This window comes from Lethenteron reissneri, chromosome 58 (assembly GCF_015708825.2).
Source record: "Lethenteron reissneri isolate LAM-NWPU_2019-01 chromosome 58, ASM1570882v1, whole genome shotgun sequence".
Classification (NCBI taxonomy): domain Eukaryota; kingdom Metazoa; phylum Chordata; class Hyperoartia; order Petromyzontiformes; family Petromyzontidae; genus Lethenteron; species Lethenteron reissneri.
In genome coordinates this window covers 8276770-8291649 of record NC_083836.1, presented here as the reverse complement: position 1 = coordinate 8291649, position 14880 = coordinate 8276770, and the positions used below count along the sequence as shown (strand labels likewise).

The window sequence follows — 14880 nt, the reverse complement described above, 5'->3', positions numbered from 1 at the left end:
GGGGCCGTGTTATAGGTCTCCCAGGCGCCCCCCCCCCCCCCAGCGGCCCCGTGGTGGCATTTCAACGCAGAACGCTGGGCTCGATGGGTGCATTTGACGTTGCTGCGCTCAAGGAATCAATCGCAAAGTCCAACGATGTCTGGAGCACTTGGGAATCGTCGAGACGCGGCGTTTCTGCATCGACCGTGCCTGCATTGTTTCGAAGTGTACACATTTGCGGCATTTTAACGAGAATAAAAAATATATATATATCATAACATGGGACTTTTGGGGCATGGTCATGCGTCTATTACGTCTCATGAAACCTCATCATTCTGGGATGCTGCTGCTGCGGTGTTGACAGTGGTGTACAAGCACAAATGACGATACAGAGCCATTGCCAGAAGCGTCGCCTCGTTGTGTATTTTTTACTTTTAAGTCCGCAGTGTGATTGTGACAAATGTGTTCACATCAGTTTGACGAGATGTGTGTCGGAATGTAGGGCTCGCATGTTGTTTATGCCACATTAGAAGAAAAAAAACTGCACGAAACCACGTGCGCAATTGATTTAGGTTGGTATGGCATTCCTCAGTGCCAATGTTAACACACCGGACCAGGTACTCATTTAAGGCCGAATCGACCTAGAGGAGGCCCATGACCGGTTCACATAATCGTCACTGGTGTTGACCGTGAGCAGGAATTGAATTTGGGTGGCCGGGTTCATAGCGTATCCCGTTGACCACTACACTACCGCTCCACACACACACACAAAGACCCTCCCAGCAGAGCCTTCACAGACTGTTGGGGCAAGTGCTGTTAGCGAGCATCTATGAAGGCCGGCATGGCACACGAGGGGGTAGGTGGTCAGCACCACATCGCAGTAGGTACTCAATTGAGGCCGGTTCGACCTAGGGGAGGCCCAGGACCAGTGGAGATACGTCACCGGTGTTGGCCGTGAGCAGGAATCGAACTCGGGTCACTGGGTTCGTGGCGCAACGCGCTAACCCATAAAAACTGGACTCTCTCGAGTTTTTATACAAAGCGAAAACGTTTGAATGCAACAAACAAAAAACATTACACCAGAAACACATTAAACTCATGATCATGAACGTTTGCTTCCGAATAACTTTATTTTCATACAAAATTATACAAAAATGTGAGGTTGCCATGACGGCTATGGGAAAGCCTAACCAGCACAACTCACCACTGACCCCGGAGGGTGGCAATGTGTTCCTCTCTACTGAAATCGCGAACGTCAGCACGCATGCTCCAAGGGGCCACATCAAATGGTAGCTGGGGGGGGGGGGGGGGGTCATCAAACGCCACCGAAGAAGGGTGGGCGCTTCAACCGACGCTTTCGCCACGGTGGCGGTGACCACGACGACCTATAACGTCCATCATACAAGTTTATTTTAAGTTAGATCGGTTTAATTTGGAATTTCTCCACAAAAACATGTATTATGGATGATATTGGTCGCGAAAGCCTACGTGTTAAACAGACTTATAACGTACTTTCTCAACCTTCTTTTAAACGAACTGCTAAACACATCCGATACAAACAAGAACGAGAAAAACCCCCCGATGGTTGCATCGTGTAACACGGCCGGCGTTGTTATCGTCGCCATCCTTGGGAATGCTGCGTTCAGCGGCGATCATCCCAAAGGTGACGACGAAGGCTGGCGACTCTAGAATGCTTCCGAAGTACGCCGCGTGGCAAGGACGCGGGCTGTAGACTCCCTCGTTGTATGGAAACCATCATCTCGCTGAGCATCACGGACACGTCATCGTCACGGTCTACGTAGGTGTCCCCACTGCATATTTCGTCTTTTGTTTTCCGCTTTGCTGTCTTGTGCCAATATGCTCGAGTCACACCGTTCTGGCACCGATCTCGTGATGTCGTGGACACGTGGCTTTCTCTAACCCCGATGACGCTGCGCAGAGATGGGCAGGAAGCTCACTGGTTTGACTGCACTGGTGTTGTTGCAATCCTTTATTGCCAGCCCTGCTGAGGTCAACTGGCCCTGAAATGACTGCCTGGCGACGGCTTGACTGACCGGGCCAAGCGTTTGCTGCCAAGGATGCAAATTTTGAAATGCTTCTGAAATTCCACATCATGTTTATCCGTGGTTGGGAACACGACTGCACAGTCTACATCCTTCAATCGACACACGCACATGTGTAATGCTAATTACTTTCTTTACAAATGAAAGGAGGGGACTGGGTGATGCACCGCCGATTACACCCGCACCTCCGATTAGCACGGTTGGCTACGGACGGTGCGAGTGAAGTTCAACGTACAAAGACACATGGAGACATATGGAGAGTGTTCAGTGCCCAGAGTCTGCATTCAACTGCTAACAGCAGTCGGTTGTGAGGTCGAGAAGGAAGCGAACGTGCACAAGCCGAGACTGCGCATCACCGTCACCAGTTAAGATACATCCACTGCTGGACGAAGGCCTCCTCACACCGGTGCCGATTGTTTGCACCTACGGCTCCTGCTGCTTGGGCTGCAGCATGACGCCCAGGTTCTTGTTGGTGACGAAGTCGCAAGTGGGAAGCGAGCAGAGTGCTTGCTGTAGGTGCTGAACACACATCTCTCTCGGAGGCCTGCACACACACGGGCACAGCAAAGACAGAGGTCCCCCGTAGGAACGAGTGCCGTTGGCGAGCGTCTATCGGAATCAGAATATGGTATTAATACTGGAGGAATCCGATGAGCTGTCAAGCTCTTTTTCACACATGTCCAGTAGGGTCAAGGTCAAGGCCGGCACGGAAAAACGAGGGGTCGGGTGGGCCAGCACGACGCGCGACCACCTTTGTCTCCCTAGTGGCGATGTTTACACACCGTCTATACACGCGCACGCACGCACACACACACACACAACACGGATCCCCCGTATAACCTTTAACAGGCAGCTGTAGGGGCAAGTGCACCATTAGCGAGCACCTAAGAAGATTGGTACGGCACTCGAGCGGGTGGAGGGGTCAGCACCATGCCTGGCCACCTTTGTCTTTCTCGTGTTGACGTTAAACAAAAGCTCAGATATCACTCGCCACCGACGTTGCCGAGGCCGGGAATCAAACTCAGGTCAGCCAATTCACACGGGAATGTACAAACCACTGTGCTCTCGTTCCACCCTATATATTGTACCTAATACAGGGAGGAACAATGTTCCACACTGCCCACCAGGGATTATTTAGCTGTCTGTCTGTCTGACTGTCTGTTTGTCTGTCGTACATAATATATAATACACACAGCTTTTTGATTGGTGGAGACCTTACAAACAGCTCTTTGATTGGTGGAGACCTACTGCCGGGTACGGAGAGGGGAGGTGCCTAAGGGAGGAGGGTCAGGGGAGGGGCCTCAGGAAGGGGGGAGTCAGGGGAGGGGCCTGAGGGGGAGGGGGGGTCAGGGGAGGGGCCTGAGGGGGGGGGTCAGCAGAGGGGCCTGAGGGAGGGGGGGTCAGGGGAGGGGCATAAGGATATGGGGGGGGGGTGCTCAGGGGAGGGGCCTAACAGAAGGGGGGTTAGGGGAGGGGCCTAAGGGAAGGGGGGTCAGGGGAGGGGCCTGAGGATATGGGGGGGGGGGGGTGGTCAGGGGAGGGGCCTAAGGGAAAGGGGGTCAGGGGAGGGGCCTAAGGGGGGAGGGGCCTAAGGGGGGAGGGGCCTAAGGGAGGGAGGGGGTGATAGTTCAGGGGGCTGTCTGCCTGGCTACCTAAAGTCAAGTTATCTTGTATACATACAGGTAGGAACAACAGGTTCCACACTGCCCACCAGGGATTATTTGTCTGTCTGTCGTGCACGAATGCGCTGTCCAACCAAGTTCCTACCTGCCCACTCCGAAGGAACGTGTACGCATAAATATAACAGCCCTGTAACGAACCCATATAAAAGAGGGCAGTGTGGTACGAAACACGAGTGTGTGTGTTTGTTGGGAGCGGTTAGCGTGCTGTGCTACGAACCCAGCGGCACGAGTTCAATTCCCGCTCACGGTCAACACCAGTGACGATTATCTGAACTGGTCCTGGGCCTCCCCTAGGTCGACTCAGCCTTAAGTGAGTACCTGGTGTGGTGCGTCGTAAACATCGCCACCGGGGGTAACAAAGGCGGCCGGGCTTGGTGTTGGACACCCAGCCCCCTTGTGTGCCGCTCCGGCCTTCATAGGTGCTCGCTAACAGCACTTGCCTCAACAGTCCGTTAAGGCTATACGGGGAATCGTTGTCTTTGTTTTTACCTGTTGCGAGGAGAGCTGTCGTACGCGCAGCGCAGAGCTTCTCTCATGACGTCACTCATGAACTGCTCCGTAGCCTAGCGAAGACACGGGGCCCGGTTAGCCACCAGCCAAGCACACACGCGCATGTTGCACGGCGGTGTGTGCGCGTGTGATCGTAAGCGGCGGTGGTGGGTGCCGCGGGCAGCGTGTTGGCACCGCACCTTCATGATCATCGTCTCCACCAGAGGGGCGAACACGTTTTTGTCCACCTCCGTTGGAGCCAAGTTGATCCCGATCTGCAGATCACACGGGGGTAACGTGGAACGCAAGAATCGCCCACGTGAACAGGATGTACATCTGTCAAATGGGTCAAGGGTCAGGGTGATAGTGCACAGCCCTGCGATGTCTCGCCCATGACACGGCTGGAAGGGCCTCCACTGGAGGGAGCCCTAGAGAGCTCCTTTCGGGAATATTTTGTCCGATTCTGTGCTACCGAGACGTCTTGGAAGAGCTACCCACACTTTAGCCCACCGCACACGACCCACCAATAGCTGGGTGGACAGAGGCGGGAGAATATAAAAAAAAATCTACCCATTGTTTCAGCTGCAACGCCGGGAGATCAAACTGGCGAACTCTGATTTGCCAGTCCATTGGCAGTGCCATCAGAGCCCAGCGCGCCAACAATTACACATCGCCAGGGCCAAGCAACGATTGGCTACTCAAAAAGCCGCGTCGGACGAAACGAGGAGGAAGAGCGCCAGATGGCCTTAGGGGTGGAAGAATGCCTACGCTCACCTCTCGCGCACTCTCCCGGACAAACTCCTCGGCTGGCCCGGAGCCCAGAAATATCCTCGCGTCACCGTCGTGAGGGTGGCCGGCGGGCGCCCCCGGTTCCTGCTTCACCTCTCGCTTGACCCGCACCGCCGCCCGCGACTCGTCGCCCGTCACCTCCACCACATCCACCTGCCCACACGCCGCCGCACCGGCGCAGGAGAGCGTTTCGTCAAAAGGCAGTAACAGCAAAGTGAGGATTGATATGCTGGCGCCGCCGCGGTGGCGAAATGTTAACGACCTCGCCTGGTATGCAGGAGGTCGTGGGTTTGATGCAGATCCCTGACGCCTGCTGTATATTTAGAGTTTGTGTGTCTCTCTCCTCCCGTGGTCGTGTGGATTAATCTCCGGGTCTTCCGGTATTTCCCTCCACATTCAGAATCGTGCGTTTAGAGTACTTGGCTGCGATAGCTTTCCACACGATAAGCCACTGCGTTGAGCTATCGTTTGTGGCCAGGTCGTTTCTGTTCAAACAAAACATTTTTAGTTTAATAGTTTATCTGTCCCTTCTGTATGGCGGAGAGAGCGTTGGCCCCTCGCACGCACGGACGCGTTGCTCTTTCGCCCGTGACGAACTCTGCACCTCTGTGTCTTCCTCATCGTCTTCCGCCAGTGCCTCTGCGCCGCTTAGCTGAGCCTCCAGCTCCTCCAGGCGGTGGTGCAGGTCCGAGGCGCACGACAGGGAGCTCGGCACCTCTGAGCGACGCCAATTGACGGCGGAAAAACACATGCAGCGGCAGTGAGATTACAAACGATATACGGAGGGAGGGGGGGGGGGGGTTAGGTTCCATCGACGGAACATGCCGGCGGAGCATGCCGTAACTCCCTTCCTCCAGCCATCCATACTGCCGATTCCCTCGAGAATCACGTTATGCGTTTTCTAAGACAAAACCACAAAATTCACCTGCATGACAGGGAACGCGTAGGTTTGAGAAGATTCAAGATGCGGTTCAAAATAAAAAGTGGGCTTGTCATGGTGAGAAACGATGATAGCCGGTGGTCTAGAATAGTGGCAGTGGTGGCCAAGGAATGTAACGTGTCTGAAAGAGCGTCCACCAGGGAGATGGAGCGATGAAATCAGCTGGCGTGTGGGTGCTCGGGTCAATTTGCTGCATCGCAGCACCGTGAGAGACGACAGGGACTTGGGAGGAGACGCCTTCAACCAGCAGTGGATTGATTATGGCCACTGGTTGGCAACCAAAATAATAAGGCATTTTTTTTCCAAATTCTGTAAGAAAAACCCCTCAATGGTCCTTAATAAATAACGTCAAGAAGCAGTCCTTAAAAAGCCACAGGTTTCGGACTCCTGTCTATGGTAAACTGGACTCCCATGGTAAAATGGTCTTCGTTGGTCAACTGGACTCCCATGGTTAGAGCGTCGGCAACCAAAATAAGGAGCCATTTTTGTCGAATTCGTATAAAAAAAACCCTCAATATTTCAAGAGCCGCAATGCAGTCCTCAAAGAGCTGCATGCGGCTCCGGAACTGCAGGTTTGACGACCGCTGACCACGGCTGACGACGACGACGACTCATTTCATTTCACTCCCAACTCATTTCTTTAAAACTGCCATTTGTGTTTAGTTTGTTGTCCTTCCCCCGCACCTCCGGTTAGCACGGTTGGCCACGTACGTACGGTGCAAAAGAAGTTCAACGGACATGTACGACGGTTGACGATGTGACAGCCACTAACCTGGCTCGGAGTCGATCTGAGTGAGGATCTCCTCGAGCAGGCTCTCCTTGGCTCTCTCCGGCCGTGGCCGGGTCGGGCGGCGTGTAACCGCGTTGGCGGCACCACGCCATGACGCGCCGCGTGCCGAGCGGCTCCGTGGGGTGGGTAGGCGCTGCGAGTCGCGGGTGGCAGCTGTCCAGGATCTCGGCCGCCAGCCTACGCACGCACGCTGCGCGCTGCCACTGCGCGGTTCGCCAGCCGCCCGGCGCAAGCGTGGCGCAACACACAAACACAAAGACTGTTTGGGGCAAGTGCTGTTGCGCGAGTAACACCTATGAAGGCCGGAACACCCCGGCACATGAGAGGGTGGGGTGGCTAGCACCAAGCCCGACCGCCTTTGACTCCATAGTAGCGATGTTTACACACGGGCACGCACGCACACACACAATGATCCCCTGTATAGCCTTTAGCAGACAGCTGTAGGAGCAAATGCACAACTGTTAAGCAAGCACCTACGACGGTTGGTCTGGCACCACCCAGTGGCGATGTTTACACACCGTACCGGGTACTCATTTGAGGCTGAATCGACCTAGAGGAGGCCCATTAACAGGTTCAGATAATCGTCACTGGTGTTGGCCGTGAAGGGGAATTGAACTCGGGTCACCGGGTTGGTAGCGCAGCGTGCTAACCGCTACACTACCGCTCAATAGACACACACACACACAGACACACCTCCATTAGCACTGACTGCAGCATTAGTACAACATTTTAGTGTCTTCTCAAAATACTAAACTAAAACTATTTTTCATGTCACTTGGAAAAGTCCACTGAGCTACATAGCTCTATTTCAGAAGCAACCTGGCCACAAATGATAGCTCAACGAAGTGGCTTATCATGTGGAAATTTATCAAGCCAAATACTCTCAATGCATGTTTATAAATGTGGAGGGAAAAACCGGAGGACTCGGAGAAAAAGACATGCGACCACGGGGAGAACATACAAACTCAAAATGCTGGCTGGGTCAGGAATTCACGAATTCACGACTCCCTGTATACTAAGCGAGGTCATTGACATCTCGCCACCGTGGCGCCCCGAAGCTGACGGGCTGCACCGTTATATCCGATTTATTTAGACAGCAATGCTGCCACGGCGGTCCAACGGTGAGCACAATGGGTTTCATATCCTGAGGTCGCCGGTTTGATTCCATCTCGTGGCGTGGCAACATTGAGGAAAGTCTCTTGAATATCCTCCGCCCCTGTCCACCCAACCAGAGGTACGAATGGGCACTGCACAGTCGATGGGCAGGTGGCACGTGGTGGGGTAAAGTGTGGGCGGCCCCACCTCTTCCAAGCATGCAAGAGTCGACTAAGTGACCCACTAGAGGGAGGGGGCCGGCAAACCAAAATTACAGCCGTGTTTTTTTCGAATTCGATAAAATAAAAACTCACGATATTTCCAGAGCCGTAATGCACGTGAATAGGAGGTCTTTAGTAAATAACTGCCGCGAAGCAGTCCGCTAAGAGCTGCATGTGGCTCCGGAGCCACAGGTCGCCAACTCCTGCCCGTGGTAAACTGCACTACCATGGTAAACTGGACTCCCGTGGTAAACTGGACTACCATGGTAAACTGGACTCCCATGGGAAACTGGACTCCCATGGTAAACTGGACTCCCATGGTCAACTGGACTTTCAGGGTGAACTGGACTTCCATGGTCAACTGGACTCCCATAGATATGGGTTGGCAACCAAAATAACGAGAGCCATATTTTTTCGAATTTGGTTTAGAAAAAAACCCTCAATGTTTCAAGAGCTGCACTGCAGCCCTTAAAGAGCCGCATGCGGCCCAGGAGACACAGGCTGGCTGACAACGATGACGACGACTCATTTCACTTGACTCAATTAATTTCTTTAAAGCTGCTTTTTGTGTTTAATTTGTTGTCCTTCCCCCGCACCTCCGATTAGCACGCTTGCCGATCCCTGCTCAAGAGGGTCTCTCCCCCCCTCTAGAGCTCCCTCTAGTGGTGCGGGGGGGGGGGGAGAGATCCTTCTGCCAGCAGTGGCGTGAATGAGCAAGTTGCTCGGCTGCACCTTTGTTTTTGAATAAAATAAAAGTTTACGTTTTTACTTTGACAAAGCCGACACGGGGCCACAGGTTTGTTGGGTATCAGTGGGGAGGCTGTACCTCTGCGGCTCTCCGTTTGCCGATATTCCAGCTGTAGTACTGCTCCAGCGACGTGGCGCAGAACGGGTGCGTCGATTCTCCTGTTGGCACCCACACACACAATTAGCTGGCTATCCCCAAACGCTCTTTAAAAATCGCCATTACCATAATCAATATCAATCAAGAAACATGACGATCATACCATTGCAAAGGCAACGATAAGTACACACTGTGTAAGTTTTTGGCAGGCTAAGCTGCAAGGCCTCCGCGATTGCATTTTCACATTGCAGCATTTTTTGCGCGTCGTTTAGGAATTGTTCTCGAAGAGGCTCCGAAGTGCATGGAGAGAAGCGTCGGACGTCTTTCACAACGACACGCGGTACAACTCGGAGACACATCACAGACAATCTTAAGTTGTTATGTTGGACTAGGGGTTGTTCGGGGAGCGCCAGCGGAGCCCCCACACAACCATTTACAGCCTTCGGTCAGGAAAGTCACAAAAAAATTGCACACAAACGACGCATTCACACAAGCACCTGATGCTCCGTTTTAAAGTTTTAAAATGAAACTTCGTTGAATTGTATTATGTTTTGAATTAGATTTTAAAAAATCTTCATTAAAAGCTTATGTAATTTTGCATCGGGAAGACTTCATTGAAAAGGACATTTCGTGTGAATTTTCTCTCGTCGTTAAGTAGACGGCCTTGCTGGGGGGTTCGGTTCGATGCGGACTTTCACCCGTTTGGAGATCGCAGGATCGAGATAAGGCGACATAGAGCTGGCCGTGCGAGAAGACTGCCGTCTGCAGATCGATTCCAACGTAATCGAGCGTCTGTCCCTGTGCCTCTGTCGTTCATGCAGGGGGCGCTGGAGGTTTGCACTGCCCCCTGCATGAAAATGACGTAAAATGCAGCGTTCATCACAGACCCCCATAAGAATCAGAATCTTTACGAATACTGGACAAATCTGATGAGCTACAAAGTTATTTTGCAACAGATTGTAACAGGCGGATTTTGCGGCTACGTGGTGGGAAGCAGAGGGCAGCACGGCAAAAGCTATTGTTGTACTATACTTCTATGCTCCTACATCTATGTTCTCCACATTACACCTAACCCACCCTGACCAGCGCGAAGTACGGTCAAATATCCTTCCATGACTCGCACGGCATGGGAAGGCCTTCATCCAGCAGTGGATTGGCATACGTGTTAGTGCACATGCATGTACGCACTAATGCTTGCATGCGCTTTTGGGAATGTCTTTTAATCCAATTTGTTGACCTTGTTAATCCAGGAAAATTCAAGCGAAGGTGGGGGGAAAACCCCCATACGCGGATGGTGTTACGTACCTTTCTCGCTCACCAGCAGTGGGACCTTCTTCACGATGGCGGTCAGAAGCTGGTCTATGTTCTCAATGTGATCAACACTGAGAGAAACAGAAACAATAACAGCAGTTGTTGTTGCGTCTGCAGTATCCTGCATCGAATCGGCTAAAAATGCCAGGAGACCTGAGCACATCTGGTGTACGGAGTGACGATGCCCCGGGCAACACTATTCCTAAATAAATTATCACGCTATATAAAAGCTAAACTCAAGTTTTTATCTAGATTTGAAGTTGTTACAGCAGCCCAATTGTTTCTTGCTGTGGTTGTCCCACCTGATGACGGACGCTTGTGTTGCGCCCGAAACGTCGCTATTAAATTTATTTTATTTTATACTTACGTGACTTTACCGAAAGAACCAAAGAGTATAAACTTTTTATTTTAGCAGGTAAGGCTCACTGAGCTATATAGCTCTTTTTCAGAAGCGACCGTGCCATCAAGAGGTGGCTTATCATGGGTAAATTTACAGCAAACAAACACTTTAAACGCGTGACGTTGATTCTAACTGTGGAGGGAAAAACCGGAGGGCCCGGAAAAAAATCCACGTGGCCACAGGGAGAGACACGCAAACTCTAAATATACAGCAGGCGTCAGGATCGGGATCGAACCCACGACCTCCTGCATACCGGGCGAGGTAGTTAACGTCTCGCCACCAGGGCACCCCAATGAAATGAAAAGCATTCACTGGAAGATCGCTTGGAAAAAAAAATGTTGACAGCATTAGAAAATGAGTTAAACGTTGCAGACTTGGATGTGATGGGACGGGCAAGGTCAGAAGAGGTTTACAATGAACATATAACTGAAATAACAACGGAGCGTAGAATAAACGCTGGGAGCAAAATCACAGAGCAGAACAGCAAGCTCAAAGGTCAAGGGTGTCTGTGTACATTGACTGCACCGCTGAATCGACGTTTTCACAGCCGGCCAAAGGGGAACTGTGGTCTAATGGCTGTCAACTAAAAAAGGTTGCAAAGGAGGTGGCACATCGGCCCAGAGGTCGCAGCAATCGGCCGGCACCTCCGCCGTGACCCTGGGTACGAATCCTCGCAACCAACAGCGATTAAAAGGATTCCCGCGTGCTGCTATTAAAAGGTTTTTATTTTTCACTTAATTTGGCAAATACCAGCGCAGAAAATTAAACATTTCCCGCACCTCCGATTAGCACGGTTGGCTATGTAAGCTGCGAAAAAAGTTCAACATACATACAGAGGTACATTTCCATATGACTGGCATGGGATGAGCATCCCTACAGCAAAGCAAATGGGAAAGCGCAGCACTTCCAAGTGCGGAGAAGAGGCAAATTAGGGAGACTGAGCGGTAGCTCTGTGATAATCTCAGTTAAGAGGCCCTCCTCGAACATGGGTGATGGAACAGCGAATTCTGACAAAGTGGACACGTGCCCATGTGAACTTACACAGTATCGGAGTGTAACTGAGAAAACTACAAAAAAATATCTCATAAGCTTGGTTTGATGCAAGGGGCGATGCACTTTAGTTAAAATGTCCATCGAATCTTATACATAATTAACTAGGCAACCACAAAGGTGGGAGAAACTTTTCTTTACCGAGGGCCAAGTGGCACTGTCAAATACCTCTTGCCAGCCACACATCACCACACACAGCGCTAAAATTACCAAGTAAAAAATATTCCCCCTTAGCGGGTCTGAGATGCTTGCACCGACAGATAAATGTCTTTTGTGGGCCGTTGCAAAGTGGTAGAGCCGTGTGAAATAAAGTTGTGGGCTGTAAATAACAGGGTTGCGTGCCGTATACAAATTTAAGTCGTGGGGTCGTATCTGGTCCGTGGGCCTTAAGTTCCCCACCCCAGCATCTCGTTGTATACAGACCACGGCTGATGACCGAGGCACGGTCATCGTCAAAGTCGGCGCCGTCTGGCGGCGCGAGAGAAGCTCACTCAACGAGGATGCTCGCGGAGGTGCTCTCCTGCACGCCGGGGGAGGGCAGCTCCGGCTTGACCTCGAGCAGAGGCCCCGAGGCTCCGGGCAGCTCCACGGGCAGAGGGGCAGTGCCAGGCTCCGTTTTCACTGCACGTGCGTTCATGCATTCGCACACACACATACAGCATGCACACGTACCAATACAAAAGGTGCATAATGCGGAAGGCGACGATGCATCCCATCCACGATTTAATGAAATAGCAAGATTCTGGGTCACGATATGATTTGCAGGAGAACTACGGTCATCGTCGCAGTGGCTTTTCGCTAGGCTTCAAAGATGGTCACTGCATTGCGCGCTTTCACATGCGCTTCTGCAGCCATCTGGAACGCTCTTCCGTCTGATATTCGGAAGCTACTCGAGCTATGCACTTTAATTGAAAACTCGTTTCTTTAAAACTGCTTTTTGTATTTAGTTTGCTGTCCTTTCTCCTAAACCTCAGATTAGCATGCTTGGCTAAGGTATGGCGTGAAAGAAGTTCAACATACATATCTATTCCTTGTTGATACTTTTCGGCGCATAAAGGATCTATCGTGGTAAGAAAAGAAAACCTGCAGGAGTATACATTTATAGAACCGATAGTGGTATGAAGATCATGTCTTGAGACTCCCAAGACGAAAGCAGAGCTGAGATGATGAGTCAACTTAGTCGATTAATTGACTCAATTTGATTCGATTTTATCTGAAGTCAAATACTCGGGCCCCCCTTAAAAACGGCAGCCGCCCCAACATCCTGCCTCCTGAAGGCAGGAAACCTCCGCCACGCCCAGCGTGACGCGGCTGATGCCGATTGCATCACCAAGCCGCGCACAACACCTCCCATACAGCAGCACACGTGAGAACGGACGTGCTACTTTTTCCCCCCACCCATATATTTCTGTGTTATCCGACGGGTGTCGAGTAAAATTAGCAAGAAAAAAGTTTTATTATAGTGCCCTTCACGCAAGGCCTCCGCAGCGCTTTACAACACAATCCCAGTAAAAATCCTGAACATTAAAACTGAGAGGAAAACAACCCCACACAGACGGATACACGAGAGAAATTAAATGTCTTTTCAAACGAGCCCCAAAACCTCGACTCACGGAGAGTTCCTAACAGTCTGGGGCAAGACGTTCCACAAACGAGGTGCCTGACTACCAGAGGTCGCAACCGGGTACCCGATACCCGTACCCTACCCGATACCCGGCTACCCGTACCCGGCCGGGTATGGGTACAGGTACCCGTTTGCGACCCTGGTGCGGCCGGGTACGGGTAAGGAATCAAAACCCGTTTGCGACCTCTGGTGACTACTGAAAGCTCGATCCCCCATCGAACGCCGATTTGTCCTTGGTACACTCAATGTGCCGGGAATCGGCAGATCCAAGTTGCCGGACAGGGGCATAAGGTTTCAGCAGGTCTCTGATATTGAAGCCGATAATCGGTAGAGCAAGAGATGACTTTAACAACGGGTAGGGCCCAGCTCTGGACGACTGAGGCTGTGAACCCTACGTGGTGGGCAGGATGAGGACATTTACCTTGCAGAGAAGTGGGGCCGGGGGAGTTGGGAGGCAAAGCCTCGGTGCTCGGGCTCATGACAGGCACCGAACTAGACTGGGCCTGAGCTACCGGACGCAACAGACACACACGGGAAATTAATAAAGGACACACAAGCACGTGTGGTGAAATTATAAAAACGTAAACAGAAAATGAGAATAAATAAATCACTTTTGAAAATTAAAACAAAAGGGAAAAAAACGCAATGTAATATCAGAAACGTAAAGCTCCTAAAATGGTGTCCATCATATATAGACTCAGCAGAGTTATTTATTTAAACAACGAAGGTATGTTTTTTTATTAAAATGGTTGTTCTGCACTTTGCTTCCTTCACCGACATGCACTGTGGGGAAGTATGGTCAAAAAATCCCTCACGGCCCGCGAGGCGTGTGAAGAGGCCCTCATTCAGCAGCCAATGAACAAACAGGGACTCGACACGTATGATACATTTACGCACTCCTTTGAGTAGCCGAGTCCTGTAATGCATCGTCGACTGTCATGATAATAAGGCAGGCGATCCTAGGTTTACGTGCGTTTGCGGTACGCCATTTTGGAATAACGCGCGCTTTGTATTTAGAACTTCAAATCGACACACGCGAGGCCATTTTCGGAATAACGTCGTCTGCAACGCGACATACGCCACCCTAGCCTGGCACCTTGACCCAATGGCGTTGCCAGCAGCCAGTGCGGCAGGATGACGAGCGTGCTACGCCGTACAGCATCTCGCCGCGTGTGCACCGTCTCCATCCATCCACTACGCAACTCCGGCGTAGTTACAGGTAAGTAATGCTGGATTTATTTACTATTTTATTTTAATTTATAGGAAGTAAATTAGAGTTGATGTGATTTTTTTTTTAATTGAAAGTATGTTATTGCATGTACTTGTATTATGGATGTATTGGACTGATATAGGTTAGGATAATATAGGCGATTATGTCTGTGAATGAAATCCCATAACCCCCTCCTTTACCATTATTTCTTAGGGGAAAATTGCTTTTGACGTAACACGATTTTGAGATATGCGCGCTTTTCCAGGAGCGCATCTATCGCACACATCAAAGAGTGCCTATACTGTAATTAAGTTGGCACAGTAAGGGGTACAAGTGGTGCATCGGCCAGTCATCTCAGACAGTCGACCCATGGCACCTGGGTCTGCCCCGTGA

At 51.2% G+C, this 14880-nt stretch overlaps 1 protein-coding gene across 1 annotated transcript in view; it reads right to left on the bottom strand.

The window, feature by feature from the left end:
* Positions 1-1097: 1097 nt before the first annotated feature.
* Positions 1098-14880, bottom strand: part of YEATS2 (YEATS domain containing 2) — a 60562-nt gene continuing 46779 nt past the window's right edge. The window contains 11 exon segments of the mRNA XM_061575295.1: positions 1098-2586; positions 4214-4287; positions 4414-4488; positions 4988-5155; positions 5607-5719; positions 6715-6763; positions 6765-6935; positions 8875-8954; positions 10198-10274; positions 12145-12274; positions 13699-13785. Of these exon segments, the coding sequence (XP_061431279.1) occupies positions 2466-2586; positions 4214-4287; positions 4414-4488; positions 4988-5155; positions 5607-5719; positions 6715-6763; positions 6765-6935; positions 8875-8954; positions 10198-10274; positions 12145-12274; positions 13699-13785 (1145 nt within the window). The 3' untranslated portion in view covers positions 1098-2465.